General features: G+C 41.5%; 1 protein-coding gene across 1 annotated transcript in view; it reads right to left on the minus strand.

Annotated features, from left to right (window-relative positions):
• FBXL17 (F-box and leucine rich repeat protein 17) overlaps window positions 1–27874 on the minus strand; it is a 679280-nt gene that overhangs the window by 499535 nt on the left and 151871 nt on the right. The window contains exon 5 of the mRNA XM_030193453.1: window positions 6169–6276. Within this exon, the coding sequence (XP_030049313.1) occupies window positions 6169–6276 (108 nt within the window). The remainder of the gene's footprint in view (window positions 1–6168; window positions 6277–27874) is intronic.

Genomic DNA, 27874 nt, shown 5'->3' on the forward strand with positions numbered 1-27874 from the left:
ATTTGGGCGTCCCTGACCGTATTATCGAAACGAAAGATGGACGCCCACCTTGTTTCGATAATACGGGTTTCCCCACCCCTTCGCCGGCACGTCCTGCGAGGACATCCTCAGGAAAACTTGGGCACCCCTTTCGATTATGCCCCTCCATGTATCCTTCTTATAAAAAGAAGAGAAGTAGGGGGTAGACCAAATGTGTATCCAAACAGCAGGTTTATTCTCACATAACAAAATCAATCAAAAGACTCAATGTAGTCCTGCGTTTCGTCACTAAACGCCGACGACACCCAGCTTTATCTCTCCACACCAGACATCACTACTGAAACCCAAGCCAAAGTATCGGCCTGCTTATCCGACATTGCTGCCTGGATGTCCAACCGCCACCTGAAACTGAACATGGCCAAGACTGAGCTTATTGTCTTTCCTCCCAAACCCACTTCTCCTCTCCCCCCACTTTCTATTTCAGTAGATAACACCCTCATCCTACCTGTTTCATCTACCTGCAACCTCGGAATCATCTTCGACTCCTTCCTTTCCTTCTCTGCACATATCCAGCAGACAGCTAAGACCTGTCACTTCTTTCTCTATAACATCAGCAAAATTCGCCCTTTCCTCTCTGAGCACACCACCCGTACTCTCATCCACTCTCTCATTACCTCTCGCCTTGACTACTGCAATCTACTCCTCACTGGCCTCCCACTTAACCATCTACCCCCCCTTCAATCTGTTCAGAACTCTGCTGTCCGTCTTATTTTCAGCCAGGACCGTTACGCTCACATCACCCCTCTCCTCAAGTCACTTCACTGGCTTCCGATCAGGTACTGCAAACAGTTCAAGCTTCTCCTACTGACCTACAAATTCTCTCAATCTGCAGCCCCTCATTACCTCTCTACCCTCATCTCCCCCCTAAGTTCCTACCTGAAACCTCCGCTCACTGGGCAAATCCCTCCTCTCAGTACCCTTCTCTACCACCGCTAACTCCAGACTCTGCCCTTTCTGCCTCGCCTCACCTTATGCTTGGAATAGACTTCCTGAGCCCCTACGTCAAGCCCCCTCCCTGCCCATCTTCAAATCCTTACTCAAAGCCCACCTCTTCAATGTTGCTTTTTTTTTCACCTAACCATTATACCTCCATTCAGGAAATCTAGACTGCCTCAATTTAATTGGCTACACGTTTGTGTCCTTTAGATTGTAAGCTCCTCTGAGCAGGGACTGTCTTTCTGTGTTAAACTGTACAGCGCTGCGTAACCCTGGTAGCGCTTTAGAAATTTTAAGTAGTAGTAAACGCGCCTGCCTCGGGAGTCAATGTCAATTATCTCTGTGTAAGCAACATAAATAACATAAACATTTTGTATCATTAAATCATAATAAAATAGTATTAAAAGACAATAATTAAAATACATAAATACTATAGTTTTGCACAAATAGAATATGAAAAACATATAAAATATATTCCAGACTATAAAAGTCGCACATATCACTAAAAAGTATATATAAAAATAGAATTTTTACATAACAAAAATGATAAAAATGATAGATAATGAAGTCAAAAGATAATATGAGAACACGGCCAACTATAGGATCACTAATAAATACTAAGAAATACAGATATACAGTGCACTCCATTTAAGTGCACCTCAGATAAGCGCATGCTCTGTTTAACTGCATGCCGTACTTTGGTTCCGTTTTTGGCACCATCAATTTCTATGGGGACAAACTTCGGTTTAGCGCACCACTGATAAGTGCAAGATTCGCTTATATGCATGGTTTAAGACCGCTCCTCTGCAGGAAAGACTCTGCATAAGCGCGCACACAGAATATGGAAGCCGATTTGCACGTGACAACCAACGAGATTTCAAATTTACCGCCCCTTTAACTGCCACAGGGAGAATAAGCGAAAAAAAATTTGTTAGAGTGTACACTGGGGTCATCGTCGTCGTGGTGGAACTTTAAGACTTTAACACTGGCTGAACGAATAGAAGTTCTCTAAAAAATTAGAAAACAAACAAAGTCAAGCATCTATTGCTAAAAAATATGGTGTCAATCCCAGTCAAATTTCACGTGTCTTGAAGCAGAAAGACCAGCTTCTGGAAGACTAGCAAAATAATACAAATCCACAATGGAAATGGAAACGAAAACGGGCGGGAAAAGCCTGAGGAGGTAGAAGATGCTCTTCTTTAGTGGTTTTCTCGAGTCAGGAGCAGACAGTTTCCTATCAGTGGTCCACTGCTTATGGAGAAAGCTAATCAGCTAGCTTAAAGCCTTGGACTAACTGAATTCAAAGCCACTGTTGGATGGTTGGAAAAATGGAAGGAGAGGAACAGCATAAAATTCAAGAAACAGCATGGTGAGAAACAAGACGCTGATGACTTTGGTGCTGAAATTGGGGTTGTTTCAGTTCTTCCTACCATCTTGAATGAATTTGCAACTCGTGACATTTTAATGCTGACGAAAATGGTCTCTACTGGCAAGCGATTCCTGATGAAACACTTGCATTCAAACATGCCGAAACTACTGGAGGTAAAACGTCAAAGGACCGACTGACGATCCTCCTTTGCTGCAATATGGATGGGAGTGAGAAGTTGGAACCACTCGTCATTGGAAAGAGCAAACAGCCCCGTTGCTTCAAGAAAGTTAAGCGACTTCCTGTGTCATACGAGGCTAACGCAAATTCATAGATAACTGGGGAAATTTGGAAGCAGTGGCTAAAGAAGTTAGACACTAGAATGCGGGCACAAAAGCATCAGATTTTGTTGCTTTGTGATAATTGTGCTGCACACAGGGATGATGTCAGTCTGTCTAATGTCAAGGTGGTCTTCCAGCCACCAAACACTACCTCTCTGATCCAACCTATGGATCAGGGCATAATAGCCAATTTCAAACAACATTATCGGGCTCATGTGCTACGTCGTCTGATGAGCGCTATGGGTGACCAGACTGGCAAGGATAAACGTGCTGTTGAACTGGCTCGTAATCTATCACTGTTGGCCTACATATGCAGAAAGAAGCCTGGAATCATGTTACACAGGTAACCATTGTGAACTGCTACAAGCGGGCAAGCTTTGTTAAGGATGTGGAGAGGGACAAAACAGATGCAGCTGTTGCAAATGTGTCAGATGAACAGGTTATTGACATCCCAGCTGGTGTTACTGAAGAGGAGTTTCATCGCTACGTAGCTGTTGATTACGATCTACAAATGGCTGACGACAGCACTGATGTCCAGATATGCGCCTACACGCAGGCAACAACAGCTGATGATGAAACAGAGGATGAAATTAGCAGCGAAGCACAAGCTGACGAAATTCAACAACCTCCTCCTGTCACTTTTGCAAGAGCACTGGAGAGTCTCAACACCATGCGGGCCTATCTGGAGGCTACTGTATGTCAGTGCTATGAAAGTTTTTACCATCTGGCAGACATAGTCTATGGAACTCACAGACCCAATAGTGTACAGAGGACTATAACTGATTACTTCAAGTAAGCCTAACACCAGTTAACGGAAACTGTACACTGTACGTATAATAAACAGTACTGTACATATGTTTATCAGATGTCAAGCTTCTTTGGGTCACAACGGTTAAGTGCACGCTCCGGTTAACTGCATGTATTTCTTTGGTCCCAGACCCTTGCACTTAAGTGGATTGCACTGTATATAAATAATAAAATAAAATAAAGTTGAACCTGGGTGCTTAAAGGTTTTGCAGACACTTAGGCTGGGAAGGGCACTGCCCAGACCTCTGAGAAATACTGAAATGATCTGCGAAGCTCAAACCCATTCAAGAGTGTCTAGCAATAAATTATTCCAGGAGCACTGTTCAAGTGGACTTTAAATCTCCATCCACAGAAATGGAACATCCCCTGACCTCTCTGTTCTCAGAGAGGTAAATTGAATCCTGCAGATGCACCCTTCATAACAACCTGCTTCCTAGTGTGAAGCTTCACCCATTATTTCCAGAGTGGAATTTTGAACCCAGAGATTAGCTGCATTGTACTGGACTCCTGGGGGGAGACTTGTGCTTAACCCCAGCAAGTTTAACTAAAAGGCTATAGAGATCCTGAAGTAAAACAACTTCAATCCCTTGTTTTCCTTTTGACCCAAGGAGTTTATAGCTGTAGTCTAACTACTGGTGACATCTTTTCTATCCAAAATAAAACCAATTTTTGAAAGGATCATTAGCTTGGCATAACCATCAGTCTACCCACCCTACACGCCCTCAAGAGAAACAGATACCCTTGAGTGGGGAGGGTGCCAAAAGCACTTGATCCATCAGCCTCTTTTAAGAGAATCTGTGATGGACAGTGGAAAGAGAAGTTCAGCAAAGCGACAACCAAAGGTTGGACCAACAAATACATACTAATTGCAGTAAAAGGTTTTTGGTTTTTTGTTTTTTAATGGAAAGAAAAAGAAACCTCATTATTCCTGCACCTTTAAATATGCTGCCATAAAATAATCATTGGTGTCTTTCAAAAAAAGGGGGAGAGGGGAAACCTTCCATGCAATATGTAAATCATGCACAAACTGAAACATTATTTAATCAAACACTGACTAGAAATGTATCAAATTTAACTTAACTTCCAAAACCTTTTAAGAATCTGAACTCAACAAAGGTTTATATTTCAACAGCAGCCTGTTTCAGATGTTTTCAACTTTTAAAATGTTGCAGAAATAAAAGGTTTTATTTTAGAGAACAATGATTATATATGGCAGCCAATTTAAAACTGCAGAAGTTCCAAGGTTCCTTTTTCTTTTGAAAGTAACTAGTATGTGTTTGTGGGTTAATCAAAATTACTATGCTCTTCTTGGGTGTACTGCCTTAGAAACCAAAGATTGGTGCCAGGTACACAGAGAAATGGACTAAAACAATTGGAGGATAGAAGGTAGAAGAAGTGCTTGATAGCATCCCTGCACAGTGTCTAAATATATTTAGATATGTACGAGTAGGGTCCATGAAAGGAAAATGGATAGCCTATGGTGCTCATTTACAAAACACACAGACTTACAAAGCTATGTGGAGGCGTATTTTCAAAGCACTTAGGGGGGTCTTTTAGTAAGCCACGGTAGCGTTTATAGCTCACAGTAGAAATCAGCAGGCGGTAAACACCGAGATGTCCATTATATTCCTATGGGCGTCTCAGCGTTTACCGCCAGCTGACTTCTACAGAAAGCTAAAAAAAAGCTATCAGCGCTTAAGACTATGGAACTTTGTAAGTCTTTGAGCCCCTTTCACAAAGCAGCGGTAAGCCCAATGGTACTTCCCACCCCCAGCGTGCTATCATATCCAGCACTACAAAAAATATTTATTTTTGTAGCACATGTGTGTACCTGGAAGTAATTGGGCAGTGCTGCGCGCTACCCAGTTAACGCTGGGTTAGCACTGGAGCCCTTACCGCCACCTCAATGGGAGGTGTTAAGGGCTCCCCCAAAAATGGCCGCGCGGCAAGTGCGTCACTTGCCACACGACCATTTCTTTAAAAAAAGAGAAAGACCTATCTTTTACCTGCTGCGGTAAAAGGGGGCCTTGGCACGTGTCAAAAACATGCACCAACAACAGCGCAGGCCCCCTTTTGCTGCAGCTTGGTAAACAGTGCCCTATATGCTTTGAAAATGAGCCTGCCTCTATATATGTTTATTTATTTGCAAGAAATTTAATAAAAATCATGGAAATTTAAAAAAGATGATTTAAACATAAAAATCATAGACAATATATTTTATAATTAATATACCAACTACATACAAAACCTAACTGCTGTAGAAAGAACATCCCAATTCTGACTTGGACGTCCTTTTGAAAATGACCCTCCACATTTCGAACTTGAACACCAGCAGATTGCAATACCTTTCCAACATTTTCCTGTATAATTCTGATCACACTACAAAACCAGATACATAGGAAGCTGATCACTTCTGAACCCACTATGCTGTATATAAATATATAATGCGTTTATTCTGCCATATAACTGAAACTGCTTGGTAATCATTTTAACTTTATTTTTCTCTAGATACAAACTATTAACATTCTGCCAACCTTTACAGTTTCTGAAAGCTTTTGTACAGTACCAGAACAATACGATTTCAGTTATTTTAATACTCTAGGACTATGCGATTTTAAAATCTCTGAGTAATAATGACAAAAGTTTAAAGAAAAAAAAAACAGCAGGTACTGTACTTACACTGGTGAGGTGAATGACTCCTTCAGATGTAACAGAACAGCCCATAAAACCAACATACTGCAGCTCAGGACAGTGTTCAGCAAATGCTTTTACTGATTTATCTGTCACCTGTATGAAGAAATATGGAATAAGAAGTTGAAGGTGACATTCTAAAGCACTGTGCAATAAAATAAAAACAGATATGCCTGTAACACTAGGTTTGCTGATTCATAAGAACGTAAGAATTGCTATAATGGATCAGACCAATGCTCCATCAAGTAGCCAATTCAGGTCATAAGAACCTTTCAGGATCCCAAACAGTAGATAAGCAATGGATTTTTGCAAGTGTACCTAAACAACGAAGGAACCTAGCCAAAATCTTCTTAAACCCAGGTATGCTAACTGCTTTTACCATATCTTCCAGCAATATTCATACATTCCAAAGCATAGTTAATCATTGATTGAAAAAATATTTTCTAAGATTGCTTTAAATTTACTATTTAGTACTTTCACAGGAAGTCTTTGTATTTTTTAAAAGAGTAAACAACTATTTCAGTACACCCGTTTATGATTTATTGTGAATTTACTATACCACTTCATTTGCTAAAGGCAAGTGTACAATTGAAGTCATCCACTCCATCTATTTTACAGATTTCAGCCTTCTCTTCCCCAAGCTAAAACACCCTAACCTCTTTAGTTTTTTTATCATATGAGAGTGGTTCCATCCCCATAATCATGTTGGTCACCATTCTTTGTACATTTCCCACTTTATCTTTTTTGAAATGCAGCAACCAAAAATGAATGTAATACTCAAGGCCACTTTAACCATCAATGGGGCCCCAGGCAAACTTCTGTGGATGTGCTCTCTTTTATTGTTTTTAGTTTGTGCCTCCAAAATAGGCAGCAGAATGGGTGGGCCACTGTGGCCATGGCCCTACCAATATTTTGTCAAACACAACATCAGAAACTAGAGAACTTGTGGGTGTGGCAGAAATGGTTTATTTGGCCCCACCAACCAAAAAGGATTTCTGCCGCCTCTGGCCACCAAATCATTCATTCAGTAAATGATTAGTCACATCGCAAGGTACAATCATCTTTAGATTTTTGCTTTACCAAATCAGACATCTTGAATAAATAGATAAGAGCCAAATCTAATGGTGTAAAACAGCTGTTTTGTTATTGTTTGTCTTTTGTTTGTTTTTGATTTTCTGTTTTTATTTCTTTGACAAGGGTCAATCAGCACCTCGTGGCTGTTTTTCCTTATGAGTCCCCTGTTATGCAAGGCCTGGGGCAGATGCTCCTTTTGCCCATAGGAAAAAGCCACCCTGATGATACGATTGCATCATGAAACAATAAAGAAGCATTATGATATTCTCTGTTTTGGTCTCCATTACTTTCCTAGTAATTCCTAACATTCAATTTGCTTTTTGGATGCTGCTGCAAACTATGTAGAGGATTTCAAAGAATTGCCTACGATGACGCCTCGATCCTTTTCCTGTGTGTTGGCTTCTAGGGGCCAATGCAGTAAGATATAAACTGTTTAGTCTAGCAATTTATTCCTGATTTTCTCATGATTTTCCCATGCAACAAAAAAGATTAGAAGGGAAAATCAGAATTAAAGCACACCACTAAAAGGTAACACACTGAGGATGAAAAATGCATGCAAAAAGCTGGGCAAAATATTGTTTCCAATGTTAAAAAAAAAAAAACCTATGCTAAAATCTAACTCCATTTTTGAAATCTCTTCTAGTGCTGAAGTTTTATGCTGGTTTCAGGGATGATCTAAAGTGAAGTACAGCACATCACCTCAATGATCCAGGAGCTCTGGTTTCCCGGATCCTCGGACATCCCCCCACCCCCCAATACCAACTCATCCTGCAAACTTTCCCTGGTGACCCAGTAGGCCCCAGACCCTCCTGACATTCCCATCTCAAACGTTTTACTGATGACATCGTGGACCCCCACCTTTTACCCCAACCTCATCAAAATTACTTCAGGTGTCCAACTGGAGCTTCCAAAACCCCTTCAGTCAAAAGGCAGCAGTAGTGTCCATTCACTCCTGCCTTTGCAATGTTATCTGGAAAAACAGTGGCTTCTGTCCCTGGACCCTACATGGTGCATTAGGATGCACCAGTGGGTGAGTCTGACAAATAAAAGAATCACTGCATTATTTGGTAGAATGTCAGTCAGCCAAATAAAGTAATGATTCCCTTATTAACAAGCTTACCCCACACAGGATGGTGGCACAGAGAGCAAGTGAGCATCACTCCTGCCTTCCAACTGAAGGTGTATTTGGAGACGTTCAGGGAGGGGGAGTGTCAGGGGGAGGTTCACCTAGTGCAACGGGCATATTTGTGGGGGACGGGAGAGAGAAGGGCATTTGGCCCAGAGCCCACCAGGAAAATCTTTGGTATCTGGGGGGGAGGGGGAGAGGATGCAGAGACCAGGGACACAGGACCAGCAGAGATTTGCTATAGGGTGGCTGAGGGGGAGGGGCTGGGAGTGTCAGCGGATTTGGGGCTCAGTGGGCTACCAGGGAAACTTTGCAAGGTGCATGGTGCTGAGGATTTTGGCTTATATATATCCAAATGAAATGAAAGAGGATGCATGAACATCTTCTATTCAACATGTGAGGAAGGTATCCTAACATGGCAACCACTAACCTTGTCATGAGGAAATAGGTCTAAAAGACGGTTACCACATATTTCCCACTGGGTAGATTCAAGTAGATCCCACAAAGATTAGTAGAAACAGAAAGTAATTTCTCTCAGAAAAGGGAGAGAAAGTCAAGTGCTTTGGGAGAAAAGTGTCCATAAAAAAATGAAAGAGGATGCATGAACATCTTCTATTCAACATGTGAGGAAGGTATCCTAACATGGCAACCACTAACCTTGTCATGAGGAAATAGGTCTAAAAGACGGTTACCACATATTTCCCACTGGGTAGATTCAAGTAGATCCCACAAAGATTAGTAGAAACAGAAAGTAATTTCTCTCAGAAAAGGAAGAGAAAGTCAAGTGCTTTGGGAGAAAAGTGTCCATAAAAAAATCAGAGCCTGATATACTATTCCAAAGGTTAAATTTGACTCCAGAACAGAAAAGAGCATCTCCCTTATATATGAACAATGATTAACCCTCCCACCCAGCAGTCAAGCAAGATGACAATACTGGAATTATTAATCATTTACTGTCTAGGCAGAAAGAATTTTGTCTTGTAATTTTTGCAGTCAGCTTACATAGCAAACTTGAAAAGGGTATTATAATTTGAAGCTAACAATATTCACCCCAATCCATAAACTTACTCTCATTGCTAGCTAAAAAATAAAACAACCCATAGTAGTACTTCATTTATTTTTGCTTTAGTGGTATTTTAACTGTAAAAATTAATCCTAAACAAGCTGAATGCAACAAAACATCACACACAACCTAATCACATTAACTAAAGCGAAGATACTTACCTGTAGCAGGTATTCTCCGAGGACAGCAGGCTGATTGTTCTCACATGTGGGTCGACATCCGCGTCGGGCCAGGAATCAGCATTTTGCCAGCAAAATAAAACAAAGTTTTGCTAGAGTTTTCTAGCGCGCGAATCGAATGCACCGCGCATTCATGCACAACTTCCCGCCCGTCGCGTGAGCATGCTTCCTCAGTTAAATCAAAAAGCATAGAAGCAACAAACAACAAGAACAACTCCAAAGGGGAGGAGGGCAGGTTTGTGATAAGAATCAGCCTGCTGTCCTCGAAGAATACCTGCTACAGGTAAGTATCTTCACTTTCTCCGAGGACAAGCAGGCTGCTTGTTCTCACATGTGGGGTATACCTAGCACCCAGGCTAACTGAAAACAATGAACATTGGTCAATTGGGCCTCGCAATGGCGAGGACATAACATAGATTGACCTGAAACCATAAATAGCTGAGAGTGCAGCCTGGAACAGAACAAAAATGGGTCTAGAGGAGTGGAGTTGGATTCTAAACCCCAAACAGATTCTGCAGCACTGACTGCTCAAACCGACTGTCGCGTCGGGTATCCTGCTGAAGGCAGAAGTGAGATGTGAATGTGTGGACTGATGACCACGTTGCAGCCTTGCAAATCTCCTCAATGGAGGCTGACTTTAAGTGAGCCACTGACGCAGCCATGGCTCTAATATTATGAGCCGTGACATGGCCCTCTAAAGACAGCCCAGCTTAGGCATAACTGAAGGAAATGCAATCTGCCAGCCAAATGGAGATTATGCGTTTTCCGATAGCGACTCCCCTCCTGTTGGGATCGAAAGAAACAAACAACTGGGCAGACTGTCTGAAGGGCTTCGTCTGCTCCACGTAAAAGGCCAATGCTCTCTTGCAGTCCAAGGTATGCAATCTGCTTTTGCCAGGGCGGGTATGAGGACGGGGAAGGATTGTTGGCAAGACAACTGACTGGTTCAGATAAAACTCCAACACCACCTTCGGCAGGAAGTTAGGGTGTGTGCGGAGGACTACTCTGTTGTGATGAATCCTGATATAAGGTGAATGCACTACCAAGGCCTGAAGCTCACTGATCCTACGAGCTAAAGTAACAGCCACCAAGAAAACGACCTTCCAGGTCAAGTACTTCAGATGGCAGGAATTCAATGGCTCAAAAGGAGGTTTCATCAGCTGGGTGAGAACGACGTTGACATCCCATGACACTGGTGGAGGTTTGACCAGGGGCTTCGACAAAATCAAACCTCTCATGAAGCGAACAACTAAAGGCTGTCCAGAGATAGGCTTACCCTCTACATGGCGATGATAAGCACTAATCGCACTATGGTGAACTCTTACGGAGTTGGTCTTGAGACCAGACTCTGACAAGTGTAGAAGGTATTCAAGCAGGGTCTCTGTAGGACAAGAAAAAGGATCTAGGGCCTTGCTGTCACACCAGACGGCAAACCTCCTCCATTTGAAAGAGTAACACCTCTTCATGGAATCTTTCCTGGAAGCAAGCAAGACTCGGGAGATACCCTCTGAAAGACCCAAGGAGGCAAATTCTAAGCTCTCAACATCCAGGCCGTGAAAGCCAGAGACTGGAGGTTGGGATGCAGAAGTGACCCCTCGTTCTGGGTGATGAGGGTTGGAAAACACTCCAATCTCCACGGTTTCTCAGAAGACAACTCCAGAAGAAGAGGGAACCAAATCTGACGCGGCCAGAAGGGCGCACTCAGAATCATGGTTCCGCAGTCCTGTTGAGTTTCAGCAAAGTCTTCCCTACTAGAGGTATGGGAGGATACACATACAGAAGGCCTGTTCCCCAATGTAGGAGAAAGTCATCTGACACTAGTCTGTCGTGGGCCTGAAGCCTAGAACAGAACTGAGGGACCTCGTGATTGATCTGAGCGGCAAAAAGATCCATGAGGGGGTGCCCCACGCTCGGAAGATCTTGCAGATTACTCCCATGTTCAGTGACCACACGTGAGGTTGCATTATCCTGCTCATCCTGTCGACCAGACTGTTGTTTATGCCTGCCAGGTAAGTGGCTTGCAGAAACATGCTGTGACGGCGCACCCGAAGCCAGATCTGAACGGCCTCCTGACACAGAGGGCGAGATCCGGTGCCCACCTGCTTGTTGGTGTAATACATGGCAACTTGTCTGTCTCAATCAATATGATTTGATTGGACAGCCAGTCTCTGAAAGCCTTTAGAGTGTTCCAGATCACTCACAATTCCAGGAGATTGATCTGAAGACCTGTTTCCTGAAAGGCCCAGGCTCCTTGAGTGTGAAGCCCATCTACATGAGCTCCCCACCCCAGGAGGGATGCATCCGTCGTCAGCACTTTTTGTGGCTGAGGAATTTGGAATGCCCATGGTCAGATTGGATCGAATCGCCCACCACTGCAGAAAATTCCGGAAGTCGGTGGACAGTTGGATTACATCCTCTAGACTCCCCGCAGCTTGATACCACTGGGAAGCTAGGATCCATTGAGCCGATTTCATGTGTAGACGTGCCATGGGAGTCACATGAACTGTGGAGGCCATGTGCCCCAAAAGTCTCAACACCTGCCAAGTCGTGATCTGCTGAGATGCTTAAACTGTGGACACCAGGGACAGGAGGTTGTCTGCCCTTGTCTCGGAAAGATAAGCTCGAACTGTCTTCGTGTTCAACAGGGCTCCAATGAATTCCAAGTTTTGCACTGGAGTGAGATGGGACTTGGGGTAATTGATTACACACCCCAGTAGTTCTAGCACCTGAATATCATTCGCATGGACTGCTGAGCGCCTGCCTTCGAGGTGCTCTTCACCAGCCAATCGTTGAGATAAGGGAACACATGCACTCCCAGTCTGCGTAGCGATGCTGCGACTACCGCAAAGCACTTTGTGAATACTCTGGGCGCAGACGCCAGACCAAAGGGCAGCACACAGTACTGAAAGTGCTGAGTTCCCAGCCGAAATCGAAGATACTTCCTGTGAGCTGGAAGGATCAAGATGTGTGTAAGCATCCTTTAAGTCCAGAGAGCATAGCCAATCATTCTCTTGAATCATGGGAAGAAGGGTGACCAGGGAAACCATCCTGAAGTTTTCTCAAACTAGAAATTTGTTCAGGCCCCTTAGGTTTTGGATGGGACGCATCCCCCCTGTTTTCTTCTGCACAAGGAAGTACCTGGAATACAATCCCAGCCCTTCTTCCCCTGGTGGAAGGGGTTTGACCGCACCGGCCTTTAGAAGGGCGGAGAGTTCCTCTGTAAGTACCTGCTTGTGCTGGGAACTGTAAGATTGAGCTCCCGGTGGACAATTTGGAGGGTTGGATTCCAGATTGAGAGTGTATCCTAACCGGACTATTTGAAGAACCCACCGGTCGGAGGTTATAAGAGGCCACCGCTGGTGAAAAAATTTCAACCTCCCCCAACTGGTAAGTCGTCCGGTACGGACACTTTTATTGAGGCTGTGCTTAACTGGAGCCAAAAGCCCATCCCTTGCTTTTGCTGGGGAGCAGTATGGGCCTTAGTCGCATGCTGTTGACGAGAACGAGCGCGCTGGGGTTGAGCCTGGGCAGGCAGCCGAGAAGCAGGAGTGTACCTACTGTATTGAGGGGGAGCGATCCTCTCGGTGCCGACGCTTCTCAGGTGCTGACTCTCTCGACGCCCCGGAGCTCCCGGTACCATGTGTCGAAGGAGAACGATGACGGTGCTTCTTCGCCTTCGCTCAATGCCCATCATCAAAACTCCTCGGTACCGAGGAGGACGTGGAATCCTCACGTCTCCTCGGGGCCGGGTCCGACGAAGGTCGGTCCCTGGGGGCCTGCATAACAGAAGGCCTCGAGGCAGGTGGAGACCCACTCGATGCCTCACTGCTCCCAGCGAGAGTTGGTCTCTCAGCAGCCATTACCTTTCTTCCCGACGTCGATGATGCCGACCTCTGTACTAATGTCAAGGCCGACATCAAAGGACCGGACTGAACCCCAAAAAGTTTTTCTTGTAGGGCTTCTCGAGACGAAGACACAGACTACAAGCGGCTGGGCTATGGTTGGGCCCAAGGCATCAGTATCAGTACCTGAGATAGTCCAGTTGCACCACGTACAACGCTTAAAGCTGCTGGCTGTCTTCGATGACATGGAAGGGAAAATGGCTTCTGCTAAATCAAACAACAGGGGCACAAAAGAAAGGAAAGAACCCAGCCGTGCAGCCTGAAAGTCGGACGCGTCGAAAAAGAAAGAAAACTAATTAAAAAAGGTGCTAAAAACTAGAAAAATACGGGAGAAGTTTTTTTTTTTTAAGAATGTGAAAAATAAAAGTAAACGAACTCGTCGTCAAGACTCTTTCTCCTGGCCCAAAAGTGAAGAGAAGTGAAGGAAACGCTGTCTCTCCACCACGGACAAGAAAAAACCGAGGAAGCACGCTCATGCGACGGGCGGGAAGTCGTCTGCGCATGTGCGGTGTGTGCGATTCGCGCGCTAGAAGACTCTAGCAAACCTTTGTTGTATTTTGCTGGCAAAATGCCAATTCCTGGGCCGACGTCGATGTCGACCCACATGTGAGAACAAGCAGCCTGCTTGTCCTCAGAGAAATTTATTTGTTACGATTTATCATCTTTTTTAAGAAATTCACCCAAGCCATTGTACAGCAAGCTGAACACAGGCAATAGACAATTACACCAGAATACATATTCAGATAGCAATACATATTATGACATGGCATGCTAACCATGTGAACACAATGCACATAGGGTGTATTGGGTGAGCATAGGGTATAAGCAGAATAGGAATATATAGACAGATAAGTCATACTAAGAGGAATTACACAGAAAAAAGGGTCACTAACAAGTCAGAAAAGATGCAGGTAAATTATTTCAGCTAGAGTAGGAGTAGATAAGCAAGTAGATAAGTAGTTTGCGCAGCCGGTCTTAGTCCTTGTAAGTAAGACTAGTTAATTAGTTGCTTCTTCCATTAAAGGCTTGGGAGAAGATCCAAGTTTTCACCTGCTGCCTGCAGTAGAAATGGTCTTGTGTTAAGCAAACTCTTTCTGGGAGTGCATTCCAGAGTGTGGGGGTTACTCTGTAGAAGGCCCATTGCTTTGTGTCATATCGCACTAGTTCCTTTGAGAAGGTGTGGTTAGGGATATTCCTAACTTTTCATAGCCCCATGCTAATCCCTTACCATAATTGAAATTATGTGCAACAGAGTCCATATGCATTCAAAGAAACTGGAACCACAGATAGTCAATTTTCAAAAATGCTCAGGGCCTGGATTAGGTTCCCTAATTTAGGAGCCTCAGTTTTCCTTTAAAATTTCATTCACATTTAGGCTTGCAATTCATTTGCCTAGTAATGAAAATCAGTACTAATAACTTTGTTTTTCATAACCTAACTCCACCCCTGTAGCTACCATGTAGAAGCCTTTATTTAGATGCCTAGAGAAGGCAGAATCCTAAAATTAGGTGCTCAGCCCAAGACAACTTTCAAAGAGATTGATTTAAGTACCTACTTCCCATGTTAGGCTCCTAAACCCTTTAAAAATTAACCCCATAATATACAAAATGATAACACCAAGCTTTAATACACTATAAACAAGTTGTTCCCAAAACTTTCCTGGGTGAACCTCAGAGACACAAATTTGCATGTAAATGGAGCCAATGCATGCAAATCTCTCTCTGAAAACTTAAATGTGCTGGAGGTCCCTCTGGTAAGGTTTGGGAGCCATTGATATCAACCACTGAAAATGAATTAACTATCAATAAATGAATGACATGCAGGAGATGAAGCATAATTTCCTTCTATTTGTAACCATTCACAACTCATGTTTGTGAAATCAAGTTTAAACAAATTGTGCATGCTAAATATCTTGAACTGGCAGCTTTCTGTTCAGCTCAGATGCTGATACAAAATGTAAATGAGGCATATTATCACATATTTGCATTATTTCTATGATAAATATAAAATTATTTTTAGGTATAACCCCAAAAAAGAAATACTAAACAGAACATTTCCAATTTTCTAAACTTGACCCTTAACAATAAGGGCACAGATATTCACAAGTCTATTTAGTGTTCAGTTAAAAAAAAAAAAGTAATAATTTGATTGCCTGTTTCACCTTCACCTAACTTTAGTTCATTCTGCCTTGCTTGATATTACCCTTGCTTTGAAAAACTCATATAGACTGTTGAGAAGAGATTTATAAGTTATGCATTAAGACAATGTAAATGGGAAAGACACTGGCCTGGAACTAATGGCATGGATATTTTACACCTATTAAAAAGATTTATGGAAACTTAGGTTCAGCTTATCCAGTTCCTTTTAATTTATTAGGCTAGTTTCTATGATTGTAGTTCAGCATTACTTTATTGAAATTCAATATTTTTTATATTTTGAATTAAATATAATAAATATTAGCTCATTTTTTATTCTCTTTAGACCTAAAGGAAAGAAAAAAAGAATGAATTATGGGCCAACCTTACAGCTCAATGGCAGATCTCCATGCTATCAGGTGGGAGTTTGTCTAATTTCTGGGCTGGAAACGTGTGGAAACTGTTTCCCAGCCCTCTGAGGACATAAGGACCTAACCATTGCTTAACACTGACACCTACTGAACAGTTCAGAAGTTAAGATATCAGGTTATGGAAATACTTCTCAACTCAGTCCTTGAGGCACATGCACAATGCATATGCTTAAGATAGATTTGCATACTAGGGAGGCAGTGCATGCAAATCTATCTTGTCCATATCATGAATACGCGATTTGCTGTGTGTGTCCGGAGGACTGGGTTGAGAAGCACTGGGTTATGGAGCAAATTGTGTTCTATAGTGGTGGTTCTCAAACTTATCCTAGGGGACCACCAGCCAGTCGCATTTTCATGATATGCAAGAAAAAGAACTGCATATAACGGAGGTGAGGGGCATGAATATTTATTAGGGATATCCTGAAAAACAGACTGGTTGGTGGTCTCCCTGGACAGATTTGAGAACTTCTGTTCTATGGCACCAGCTGAGGATTGTTGATGAGAGAATATAGGAAGCAAGGTGTTAAAATGGAGAGCAAACACCAGGGTAGATGTTAATAAAGGCCCATTGTGATGTAGCCTCAGGTGAGAAAAGCATGCAGAGCATGGCTCATGGAATTTTTCCTCATCCGTGTATGCATTGGTGTGAATGGAGAGAATAATAGTATGCATATCTACCTTAAGCATATGCATTGTGCATGTGCCCCAAGGACTGGGTTGAGAAGCATTTCCATAACCTGATATCTTAGCTTCTGAACTGTTCAGTAAGTGTCAGTGTTAAGCAATGGTTAGGTCCTTATGTCCTCAGAGGGCTGTGAAACAGTTTCCATATGTTTCCAGCCCAGAAATTTGACAAACTCCCACCCGATAGCATCAAACGTTATAGCAGACCATTAGGCCAGATTTTAGCGTTGTGGCATATCAAAGACATAAAAGTATTGGTGAGCATCTTTCTTATAAAAATTTGACCAAGAACTATTTCTGGGAATTGTTGATGGTGCACTTTTTAAATTTGTGGTCCCATATGGAAAGATCCTTGTACTTTATTTATTAGGGCTTATTTACCACCATTTAGAAGGAATTCACTCAAGGCAGTGTACAAAAAGATATGAGATTTGTTCCACAGGATTGACTACCTGCGCCTCATCTGGTGTTTTTTATGTTATTTTGTGTCTATGTAAGTTAGTTTATGTGGGACGTAGTACGCGTAAGACAAGACTTAGGGCCCTGTTTACTAAGGCGCACTAGCGTTTTTAATGCACCTACCATTAGTGTGTGTGCTGTGTAGGCGCCTATAAGGATATTGTAGGTACATACACTGTTAACGCATGTACATGGTTAACGTATGTTAAAAACGCTAGCGTGTCTATAACGCGGCTTAATAAACAGGGCCCATAGGCTAGATTAGCATAAATCAAGAATGCTAACTGACAATTTACAAGTGCCAACAATGATTGGATTATAAACATCAAGGATCCATTATCCTTTGAAGAACTGTCAATTCTGTACAAGTGAGGTGGGAGGATGGCAATGTTGAGAGTTTTTTGAACTATAAAGAACAATATTGGATTTATAGGTTGAGATCAGTACTATCATGTTGGCTGAAGAAGAAGATGAAAGGATGACACTGGTCTGGCTCTGTCCTGTGAGTGGTTGAGAGACTATTGAGAGTGGCTATATAAGGAGAAACGCCGTGGCCATTTTGGTCAAGCTACATGAGAATAGAATGATTGCTGGATTGGAAAGTATGTGGACAGAGCATTTATAATGCAAGTGTATTGTTTTTTTGGACACACTTTCCTATACTGTGCCTGTTTTTATAGCAAAATTTTCCTGGATGCAGCACCATGCAAAACATGGACCCATATAAAAAATGGCTCCCTGAATGAAGAAACTTTTATTTTGCTGAGAAAAACATCTTAAGATAAGTGACCTTTGAAAATGAAAGTCTTTTGTGAAAGTTAAATACTGAAAGATGATAAATTTTGAAGAAAAGAAACTGTTGAAACTTCAAGAGCCCTTTTACAAAGGCACGTAAGGGCCTATAAGTGTCCAGCACATGCCAATCAACATTACTGCCCAGCTACCGCGTGACCAAGGTGGTAATTCTGAATTTGGTACGTTCAAAAACATGGTAGAAAATATCTTCTATTTTCTACCACGGGGCACTTACCCGGCGGTAAACGGCAGTGGGTGTCCGCTGCATGCATACCACCCAGGTAATGCGTGAGACCTTACCGCTAAGTCAGTGCGTGGCGGTAAAGTTTCAGGCTGAAAATGGACTCGTGCTGGTTTTCATTTTGCCACAAGTCAGTCACATTACGGCCCAGAAATCATGGTAGAATAACCCCAGCTTTTACCTGGGGTTATTTTTATCTCCCAGGAGCATCGGGCGACAAAACTACAGCCCAATGCTTCTGGGACCGATCATGCAGCATCCCCTCCCCCACAGCATCCATCCCTCCTGATAACCTTTCTCTATGAAGCATCGTTCACTCCTGATAGGCCCCCTGCCCCCAGCAGGCCCTTACCTGGTAGTCCAGTAGTTGCTAGGCAGGAACGATCCCATTTTGCTCCTGCCTGCCCAGCACTGCATCCAGTATGGTGCAGCTACCGCTAGGGATCATATGTCCATAAAAGAAAATATTTCCTTATATGGACATAAGACAGTTAGCGATAGTCAAGCAAGACTATCACTAGGCGGCGCCATATTAGATCATTCCTGCCCAGAAACCACTGGACCACCAGGTGAGGGCCCAGAGACCCTCTCTGGGGCCAGGGGGGGCCTATCAGGAGGGAAAGATGCTGCGGGGGGGCTATCGGGCGAGAAGGATGCTGTGGGGGAACAGAAGAGGGGATGCTGCAACCGGGGGGGGGGGGGGGTCGGTAGAGAGGACAGTGCTTGGGCCTTACACTCAGCCCTGTGCACATCGGGGCTGGAAGCATCAGGCCACGACTTTGCAGCCTGATGCTCCCAGGCAAATAGAATATCATTGCTTGTGAGGTGGTTTGCAAGCAGCATTATTCTTGTCCCATGAGATTCAAACAACCTGTGGTACCAGAATTCTGCAGGTTGCTGAATCCTGCGGGGAATCAAGGTGAGATAAAAGATATTTTACTACACTTTGATGAATTTCCCCTCAATGCATATGATGATCAGTTATGGATATCTTGTAACTGCAGCTCACAAAATGCTTGAAGCCATTTGTTACTTTCTCAGACACTGCAAAGCGGGTAGAAAACACAAAAGATGAAACCATAGTGAAACAAAACAAACTCTTGCATAGATGAATGAAAATAAACCTTAACAACGTGCAGACTTATTTATTAAGATGTTAAAAGGATCAAAAAGTAACAGAATCTAAGGGGCCGTTTTACTAAAGGGCAGTGAAACCTGGGCTTAACCCATTAGTGCCCACTGTTCCCATATGGCTTCTTATGGGAATATTGGGCACTAATGGGTTAATGCATTTTAACATGGGACTTTCCCATGCACTAAGTCCAGATTTAATGTAGCACATTTTTAGGATTTTTTTTTTAATATTTACAGGTTGTGTGCGAGTCCTCTAAAACATTATTTAGGAGGCAAAACATTATTTAGGAGGCAGTAGGTGCTCCTACATATTCAGTTAGCACCCGCTAACCATAATGTGCTAACTGAATAATACAGAAATATCTATTCTCCACCCATGACACGCCCCTTCCAAAAAAATATATTTTTTTAAATAAGTAATGTGCTGGTTACTATGCCCTAACATACAAAATACTGGTCTCACATGCTAACCCCTATGTTAAGGACGTAGCACAATTTACTAAAAGGAACCCCAAAGGAGGTAGCCAGTTAGAGAAGAATTAAAAAAACTCAAGTTTCAGATGATGGTGAATGAATGGAAAGTCTTCTTATTGCCTAGAAAGCCTCCTAGGTTTTTTTTTCCAAAACTTTCTAGGAAGGACTCCATGTTGGTGTGAATGAATAACATCAGCTATAAATACTTATTCTATCAAGAATGAAGACCCTATCTTCCATCAAAATAGTTTTTGTTATAAATTCCTGAGAACACATCACAGGCAATTATTTAATATGTGGTGAAGTAAGGTTTGAGTACTGATTTATTTCAAGACAAATGTCCTTCAGTGACAGGATGGTTATATTGCAGCCATAAGTAAATTTGCAAAGTATAATTATGACTTTATTAACAGTTGGAGTTGATTCAAGATTAGACTCTATTATTTAATGGATATGTCAATAATCCAGCCAGACTTGAACTTGCAACAGCAACGCATTGATATATGCCCTTCAAACTTCTAGTATGGAATTTAAAGACCACTTATTTATAGAAGGAATAGACAAATACATTCAGAGAGTTTTTCTTTAAAAATAAAAGTAAAAATAAATTTTGAATTTCATGTATGTTTTTCAATTATGAAAACATTTTAATCAACAGACACATATCCCTATGCAAGATCTATTGTTATTCTTTCTGCAAATACCGAAGGATGATCAACTGATGAGAAGAATTCAAATTATAAATACTGGCTAGTATATTGTCTTACCTATTGATAATACTCTACCTCTGAACAAAAATATTATTTATGCAGTACCAATATATAAAGTGCTAGGAACAAGGTAACCCATATGGCTGCAATGGTATTTATCCTATAGCTAAGTTTAAGACAGCAGTTCTGAAACTCCATCCTCAACACCAGGTCAGAATTTAAGAATATCCAAAACATAAAAGTTAAATTGGCTCCCTCCAATGATGTACACTGGCTGCTCAAGCACACCCAAATGAAAAGTTTAACTAGAACAAAGTCTCTCTCTCAAACATACACCCCGCCACCACCCTCTCATGCAAGGCTTGTTGGTTTTAAAATGGGCAAGCAGCTGTTGGGGGAGGGGATGGGGTTGGAAAGTGTTGTCTGGCTTGTTGGGGGGGGGGGGGGGTTATATTGCAGCCTGGATGCTGGGGCGTTTTGTGGACATGTTTGGCCTCACTTTTTTGGTAATTTTTTCACTCCTTTTAATTTTTCTCTGGGCCCAACAGGAGTTTTGGGAGGCAATTGGCAACATGAGACTTTTTTGCCTTCCCCTTTGTTGTCAGGAAACTGTTCCCTCGTTTTTTACTCAATTGTTATGCTGTCTACTTCGTCTTTTTTTATTGTATAATCATTCATAACTTCAATCACAGAAAGACATATAGCATATGTCTTCATGCCTTCTTATCGCCCTCTAAGCTCCCATTGTTTCCTCCCAATGTTTCAATGTTTGTGCTCCATTGTTACACCCCCAAGGACACTCCAATTGTTTTGCATAATTATACAAAATGTAATCCATAACCAATCTGTAACAAATTGTATTTCCAATATTTAACTCATATTGTAAGCCACACTGAACCCGCAAAAAGGTGGGAAAATGTGGGATACAAATGCAATAAATAAATAAGAGGCTAAACACACCTCAGAAACACCAGCTGTTTTTCAAGAAGGCAACTTGGATGACCATGGATGTTGGATTCCTTCAATAAACGACTTGAGACTAAGTTATTACCTTTTAGTAGGGGCCCAAGTTATAGGGGGTGATTTCAATCTTACCTGCAATCCCTCTTTGGATAACTCTAACCCAGCGATCCAATATGCAAGGTATGATAGGGCAAAGCTTTTGGGTTTTCTGCATCAGTGTGGCTTAGAAGATGTCTGGCACTTGCATAATCCTGCAGTGCAGGACTACACCTTCTATTCAGCTCTCCATGGTTCTTATACTAGAATCAGTCTGCGGCTTTTTGAGCAGTCTAGCTGTACATGAGTGTGACATGTTACCACTGAGGCATGAGTTTGGTCCATAAGGTTTGCCCTTATGATGGTGTGGGTAACATGAGGAAGGACTTAGCGAACTGAGAGGAATGGTCTGGAATTTGGCAGCTTAGATTTAATTCTAAAAAATGCAAGGTCATGCATTTGGGCTGCAAAAACCCGAGGGAATGGTACAGTTTAGGGGGTAAAGAACTTTTGTGTATGAAAGAGAAGCGGGACTTGGATGTGATCATATGTGATGATCGATCTGTCATGGCTTGGGGTAGGTGAGCCCTTGGGCCACAGTCGACTTTACACTGCCTACCCAACCTGAAGGCTAGGCAGGCCCCGACTGGCAGCTGGCAAGTCACACTCTGACAAAGACCAGACCGGAGAGTGGCTCTTAACAGAGCCCTTGGGGGCTGGCCCAATAGAGTCAAGTAACAAAATAATAGGGAAAATTGCTTTCAAAACCCTCGAGTTGTGTCTGAAGCCAATACCAATTACATATAGGTTAAATTGTAAAGACTTTATTAAATTGCAGGGGATGAACCACTGTCATTTACATTCGGGCCTTGGTGAGAGACTGGCATCAATGTTGCTTGTTCATCGGGTACTCTATGGCCTGTAATGATTAGCAATTTCAGTCAAAAAAGCCAAATTTGGCTAAATAAAGTACTTTAACAAAGCATATCGATCCCGGGACTCAAAACCGAGCAGCAATGCTTAAAGCATTGCCAAGAAAAGATTTTCCCCCAGATTCTATATAGCACGCCAAGAGATACACGATGAAATCCAAGTGGATTCTATAACAATGTGCATAACTTTAACAAGCTGAGTGCTGATAACAGCACTTAACAAGCAATAATAAACACTAATTGGAATTTACATGCACAACTCACTAAGTGTATTCTGTAACCAAGTGTACCAAACTTCTAACGTGCACAGACAAAAAGGGGAATGGTTATGGGTGAGGAAATGGGTGTTTTGTGGGTGTTCCAAGATTTATGCGTGTAGTTTTAGGTGCTGAGATATCAACAAAGCATATTCTATATACCACACCTAAATCTAGGTGCAGCTTATAGAATACGCTTAGTTGGCACTGATTTCCATGCCAATATTTTAGGCCCTATATATATATAGAATCTCCTCCTTTATGCTTAAATGCATCTTGTCCATCATCTATGCCAATATAAAAACCTTGAATAGCAACTCAATGACTTTTACTGTGTTGTTAATCCGGTCAATAACAGTTGATGTGTTCTTCATTGGGATATTTTAAAAAAAACCTGTGGGATGATCCACCTTGCTTTCTATTATTTCTCCCATTTATCTCTTTATAAATGAATCCAGCCTTGGCTTTGCATGCAAACATGTGTCCTCTATATGGCCCGTATTTTGCTGAAAGCTTCTTCAGGAGGATCCAACTGTAATGTACACCAACACCCATACAACCCACAAAATATCATAAACATAGTACCTTCAATAAAGTTAACAACACTCACAATACTATTTAATACATCAATAAAACAATATTGAATCATAAATAATAGCTTACCAGGGGGATGTAAAGTTTCCAAGTTCAGATCCAACCGTAACCCAACAACGGTACTGAAAACCCATTGCCTCTGATGCAAATTTATTTTATGGATCCTCCCCTACGAATCCCTCATTGATTAATGAAAACCCTTCCCTATAGGATCTCAAATTAGCTACTCAACCTCTGCATTCAAGCCTCCCAGGGCAAGATTTCCAAGAATAAAATCTTTGATCCTGTTGCAATAGCACTGCTGACACATCACCACTTCTTTCTAAATTTATTTGCCAAATAACTGTAACTAAGATCAGATATTTGATGGCCCTTAGACAGCCAATGGGTAACTAATGGCACTTGTGTGCAGTTATTTTTAATATCGCTGATGTGTTCAGCAATTTGTCTAACTTTTCTACAAGCTTGCCCTATATAATAAAGTCCACATGGACAAATAACACAATAAATCACCTGTTGACTTTCACAGATAGTTTTGGATTTTAAATAAAACATGGAGGTGGAATGAGGTATCTGTAGCTGACAAATTTGCAAAAAAATACCTACAATACACACAATGTCTACAAGGGGCATGACCCCCTATACTAAAATATTTATTTTTGCCCTTTAACATGTCACCCATATTTTTACTTCTACGGAAAGCAATTTTAGGATGCTCTTGTAGCACCAGGTGAACCTGCAAAACACGCCAATATTTGTGAGTGATCTTTTTTTTATGGCTGTTGCCTATTAAGAATAGGGAAGAATACAAACTGAAGACCTCTCCTGATGATTAATTTGAGGTAACATCAACCATGGTCTATGAGCATACAAAGCTCTTTTATAAGTGATTTTGGTGGGTAACCCTGCCTGACAAATCTATCAAACGTATCACCAGCCTGTTATTTAAAATCCTGCTCTGTAGTACATACTTAATGCAACCTCAAAAATTGTCCTGTATGAATACCCTCTTTTAAAGCACCAGGATGGTAATTAGAATAATGATATGATCCATTTGTTTATTATATACAGTGGTGGCAATCTTATTAGAGGGGGAAACCTTGATAATAATGTCAACGAAAGTCATATACTCCTTCTGTAGTTTACGTATGCAGTGTATAGCTCATTTTAGTTATGTTTTTATTATGATCAATTATTGTTCTCTTTTCTGAATGGGATTGTCTCATAATAGTAAGATATAATAATTTACATAAATAAATATACTGATGAAAGAATATATTTGCTTATACCCTACACTGTCAATTAAAATGTTCTATTACGTATTGTGTTGAGATTGTTAGTATACAATGCCATACTTCGTACTATTTGAATATTTTTATTGCTCTATTGCTCATGTTTGATTTATTCTTACTGTACACCGCCTTGAGTGAATTCCTTCAAAAAGGCGGTAAATTCTAATAAATAAATAAATTATTTAAATTGCAAGTGAATTTTATTTTATTTATTTATTTATTTATTTTATTTATAAGTTTCAATTTTATATTCATGCATTACACAAATAAATATATGGAAATATAGAAATATACAAATTTTACAATAAACAAAGGTAAATATATCCAATAATTAGTCCCCAATATGATCCAAGTACAAAGAAATTAACAAAAAGGAAAAAGAAAAATTAGCAAAACAATGCTAGAAACAGAAGCATACATTTTGAACGCAGCCGATACATAGTATATATTATTCAAGTATTAATGAGTTCACTCTTTACTACAAATAAATTTAAGTAACTTTACTGGGTCAAAAAAAAGATAATTTTTGGAATTATGTACTATCATACAACGGCAAGGGTATCTAAGCAGAAAAGTACCACTCAAATTGAGAACTCTGGATTTAAGCTGAAGAAATTCTTTCCGTCTTTTCTGAGTGTCCCTGGCCAAATCAGGAAATATTTGGATTTTTGCCCCCAGAAAGTTTTCATTAATATGGCGAAAGTATAACTTAAAAATATTATTTCGATCGAATTCGAGAGCAAACGTTACCAAAAGAGTTGTTCTCTCAGTTATAATATCTAATGAATCTTGAAGAAAATCAGTTAAATTCATATCTGTAGGACCAGTGTCTCTTACGTTTCTAACACCCGATATATATTGAGCCCTAGTGACAGGTGGAAAATTATCTGAAGAAATAAGTAAAACTTCCGTTAGGTATTTTCTAAACATGTCCAAGGGAGAAATCATTGGAGACTTTGGGAAGCCTAAAAGCCTCAAGTTATTCCTTCGTAACTGATTTTCCAAGTATTCAGTTTTACGGGACTGGAATGCTTTATCTTTAGCAACCTCTGCTGAAAAATTTTTAAAAGTTTGTACTTCATTTTCCAGTACCTGAACTTTGGTTTCCATAGTCTCGATCCGAAATACAGCTTGTTCCTGTGTTTGTTTAACCTCCGCCGTTGCAAGTGAATTTTATATTATCAACTGAATTAACATATGACACATAGAGGCATATTTTCAAAGCACTTAGCCTTCCAAAGTTCCATAGGTTTCTATGGAACTTTGGAAGGCTAAGTGCTTTGAAAATATGCCTCATAGTCTGATAACTGAAATTCAGTGCCATGCCATATCATTATCACGTCATCAATAAATCTTTTCCAAACAACAACATGTGTTGTAACTTTTGATGTACATATACATTTTTCTTCAAACCAAGACCTATAAATACAAGCTATAGAGAGAGCTACGGCAGCGTCCATTGTCACCCCTTTGTTTGTAAAAAAATATCTGGAACCATATTGAAAGTTATTTTGACATATAACATAGCACAACATTTGCATGAATAATTTTAATTTTTCAGATGACGAAGTCTGGTTCAGACATTAATAGACTACCTCCAAAGCCTCACGCTGCGGAATATTGGTATGCAAAGCCACCACATCTAAAGTCACAAGAATAATTTTATCGCGTCCAAAGAATGTTAAGGTGTCAAGGAACTGGATGATTAGTGAATAGAGTCCCTAACATACGATTTGGCTTTATAACAAAAGATTTAAAATAGAAGACAACATATTGTGATGTGAGCGCCAATAAAGACCCTCACCCAACACAACAGGTCTACCCAGGGTCTTACATAAAGACTTATGAATCTTAGGTGTAAAATAAATATAAGGGACCGTCAAGAATGGGAGATAAAGAAATTTATATTCCTTACATGTTATAATACCAATTAAACTAGTTTGAGATAGCAATGCCAAATTTGGCTTTTCGGACTGAAATTTCTAATTTTTGCAGGTTGTGTAGTGTTTATGGTTGGGCAGTATTGATGTCAGTTTCTCACTGAGGACTGGATGTGAATGATAGTGGCTCACTTTTTGTAATGTAATAAAATATTTATACTTTATTTCAGAGGTATATGTAATTGGTATTGTTGATACAGCCAAAGCCAGGGAGTAGCTGGAACAAGGCTGAAGGCACAAACTGGAACAGGGCTGGAACAGGACTGAAGAAATGGGCTGGAATAAAGCTGGCGCAGGACTGAAGACGCAAGCTAGAACAAGACTGGAGCAGGACTGAAGATGCAGGCTGGAACAAGGCTGGAACAGGACTTAAAGCGCAGGCTGGGAAAAAGCTGGAATAGGACTGAAAATGCAGGCTGGGAAAAGACTGGAACTCACACTAGACCAGGCTTGATGACCTGTTACAAAGGCACTAGCTGGGAGTCAGGAACTTCCTTATATACTACTAGACAGGAAGCGATGACATCAGCCAGCACCCTAATGCAGGGCTATAAAGGAAGTGCAGGGTTTCTAGGAAGTAAAACAGATTCTTCTTGGCAGGGAATGCCACTGGAGACCACAGAAAACAGGTAAGGGTGTGACAGTACCCCTCCCTGGGCCCGTGGTTTCAAGTTTGAGGGAATAAAGATGATGACAACTGCTTACATATGCAGGGGCATGAACATTCATCAAAACAGTGTTTATAGTGAAGTATTTCTGTTTTGGTGATTGGTTTGCACTTCCCTTCCCTTTTGGTTAGAAGTTTGTGAGGAACATGAACACTGACAGCAGGTTCCCACGTATTATCCTCAGGTCCAAAGTCCTTCCAAGAAAGAGGATAGAGTAGTCTCCCCATTATCCTTCTAATGTCTAAAACATTTTGCATACCATAAAGCATTTGGGGCCACCAGTATTAATGTATTGAAGGCTCTTCTTCTTCCCCGGGCACCCTGCAGATTTGAAGCTGCGTGCCCAGCTCAAGACCCACTTCCTTGACTGCTTAGGGACCAGATTTTTCCCAGAGATGCAGTGATCTGGGAGACAGCAAGAATCTTTGCAGGGTCCAAGATGAGTTGAGATTCTGAGATTGAGGAAGCCTTGCCCTGGGGTGGCATCCTACCTGGCTGAAGATTGCTAGGGCAGTCACACTCCTGGAGAGGTGGTGATTTCATGGCTTGCTTCTTGCCGGAAACGTCTGTGTTGGAAACAGAGGCGGTTGGCAGATCAAGGGGCA

The sequence above is a fragment of the Microcaecilia unicolor genome, chromosome 2 (genome assembly GCF_901765095.1).
Source record: "Microcaecilia unicolor chromosome 2, aMicUni1.1, whole genome shotgun sequence".
NCBI classification, from domain to species: Eukaryota; Metazoa; Chordata; class Amphibia; order Gymnophiona; family Siphonopidae; genus Microcaecilia; species Microcaecilia unicolor.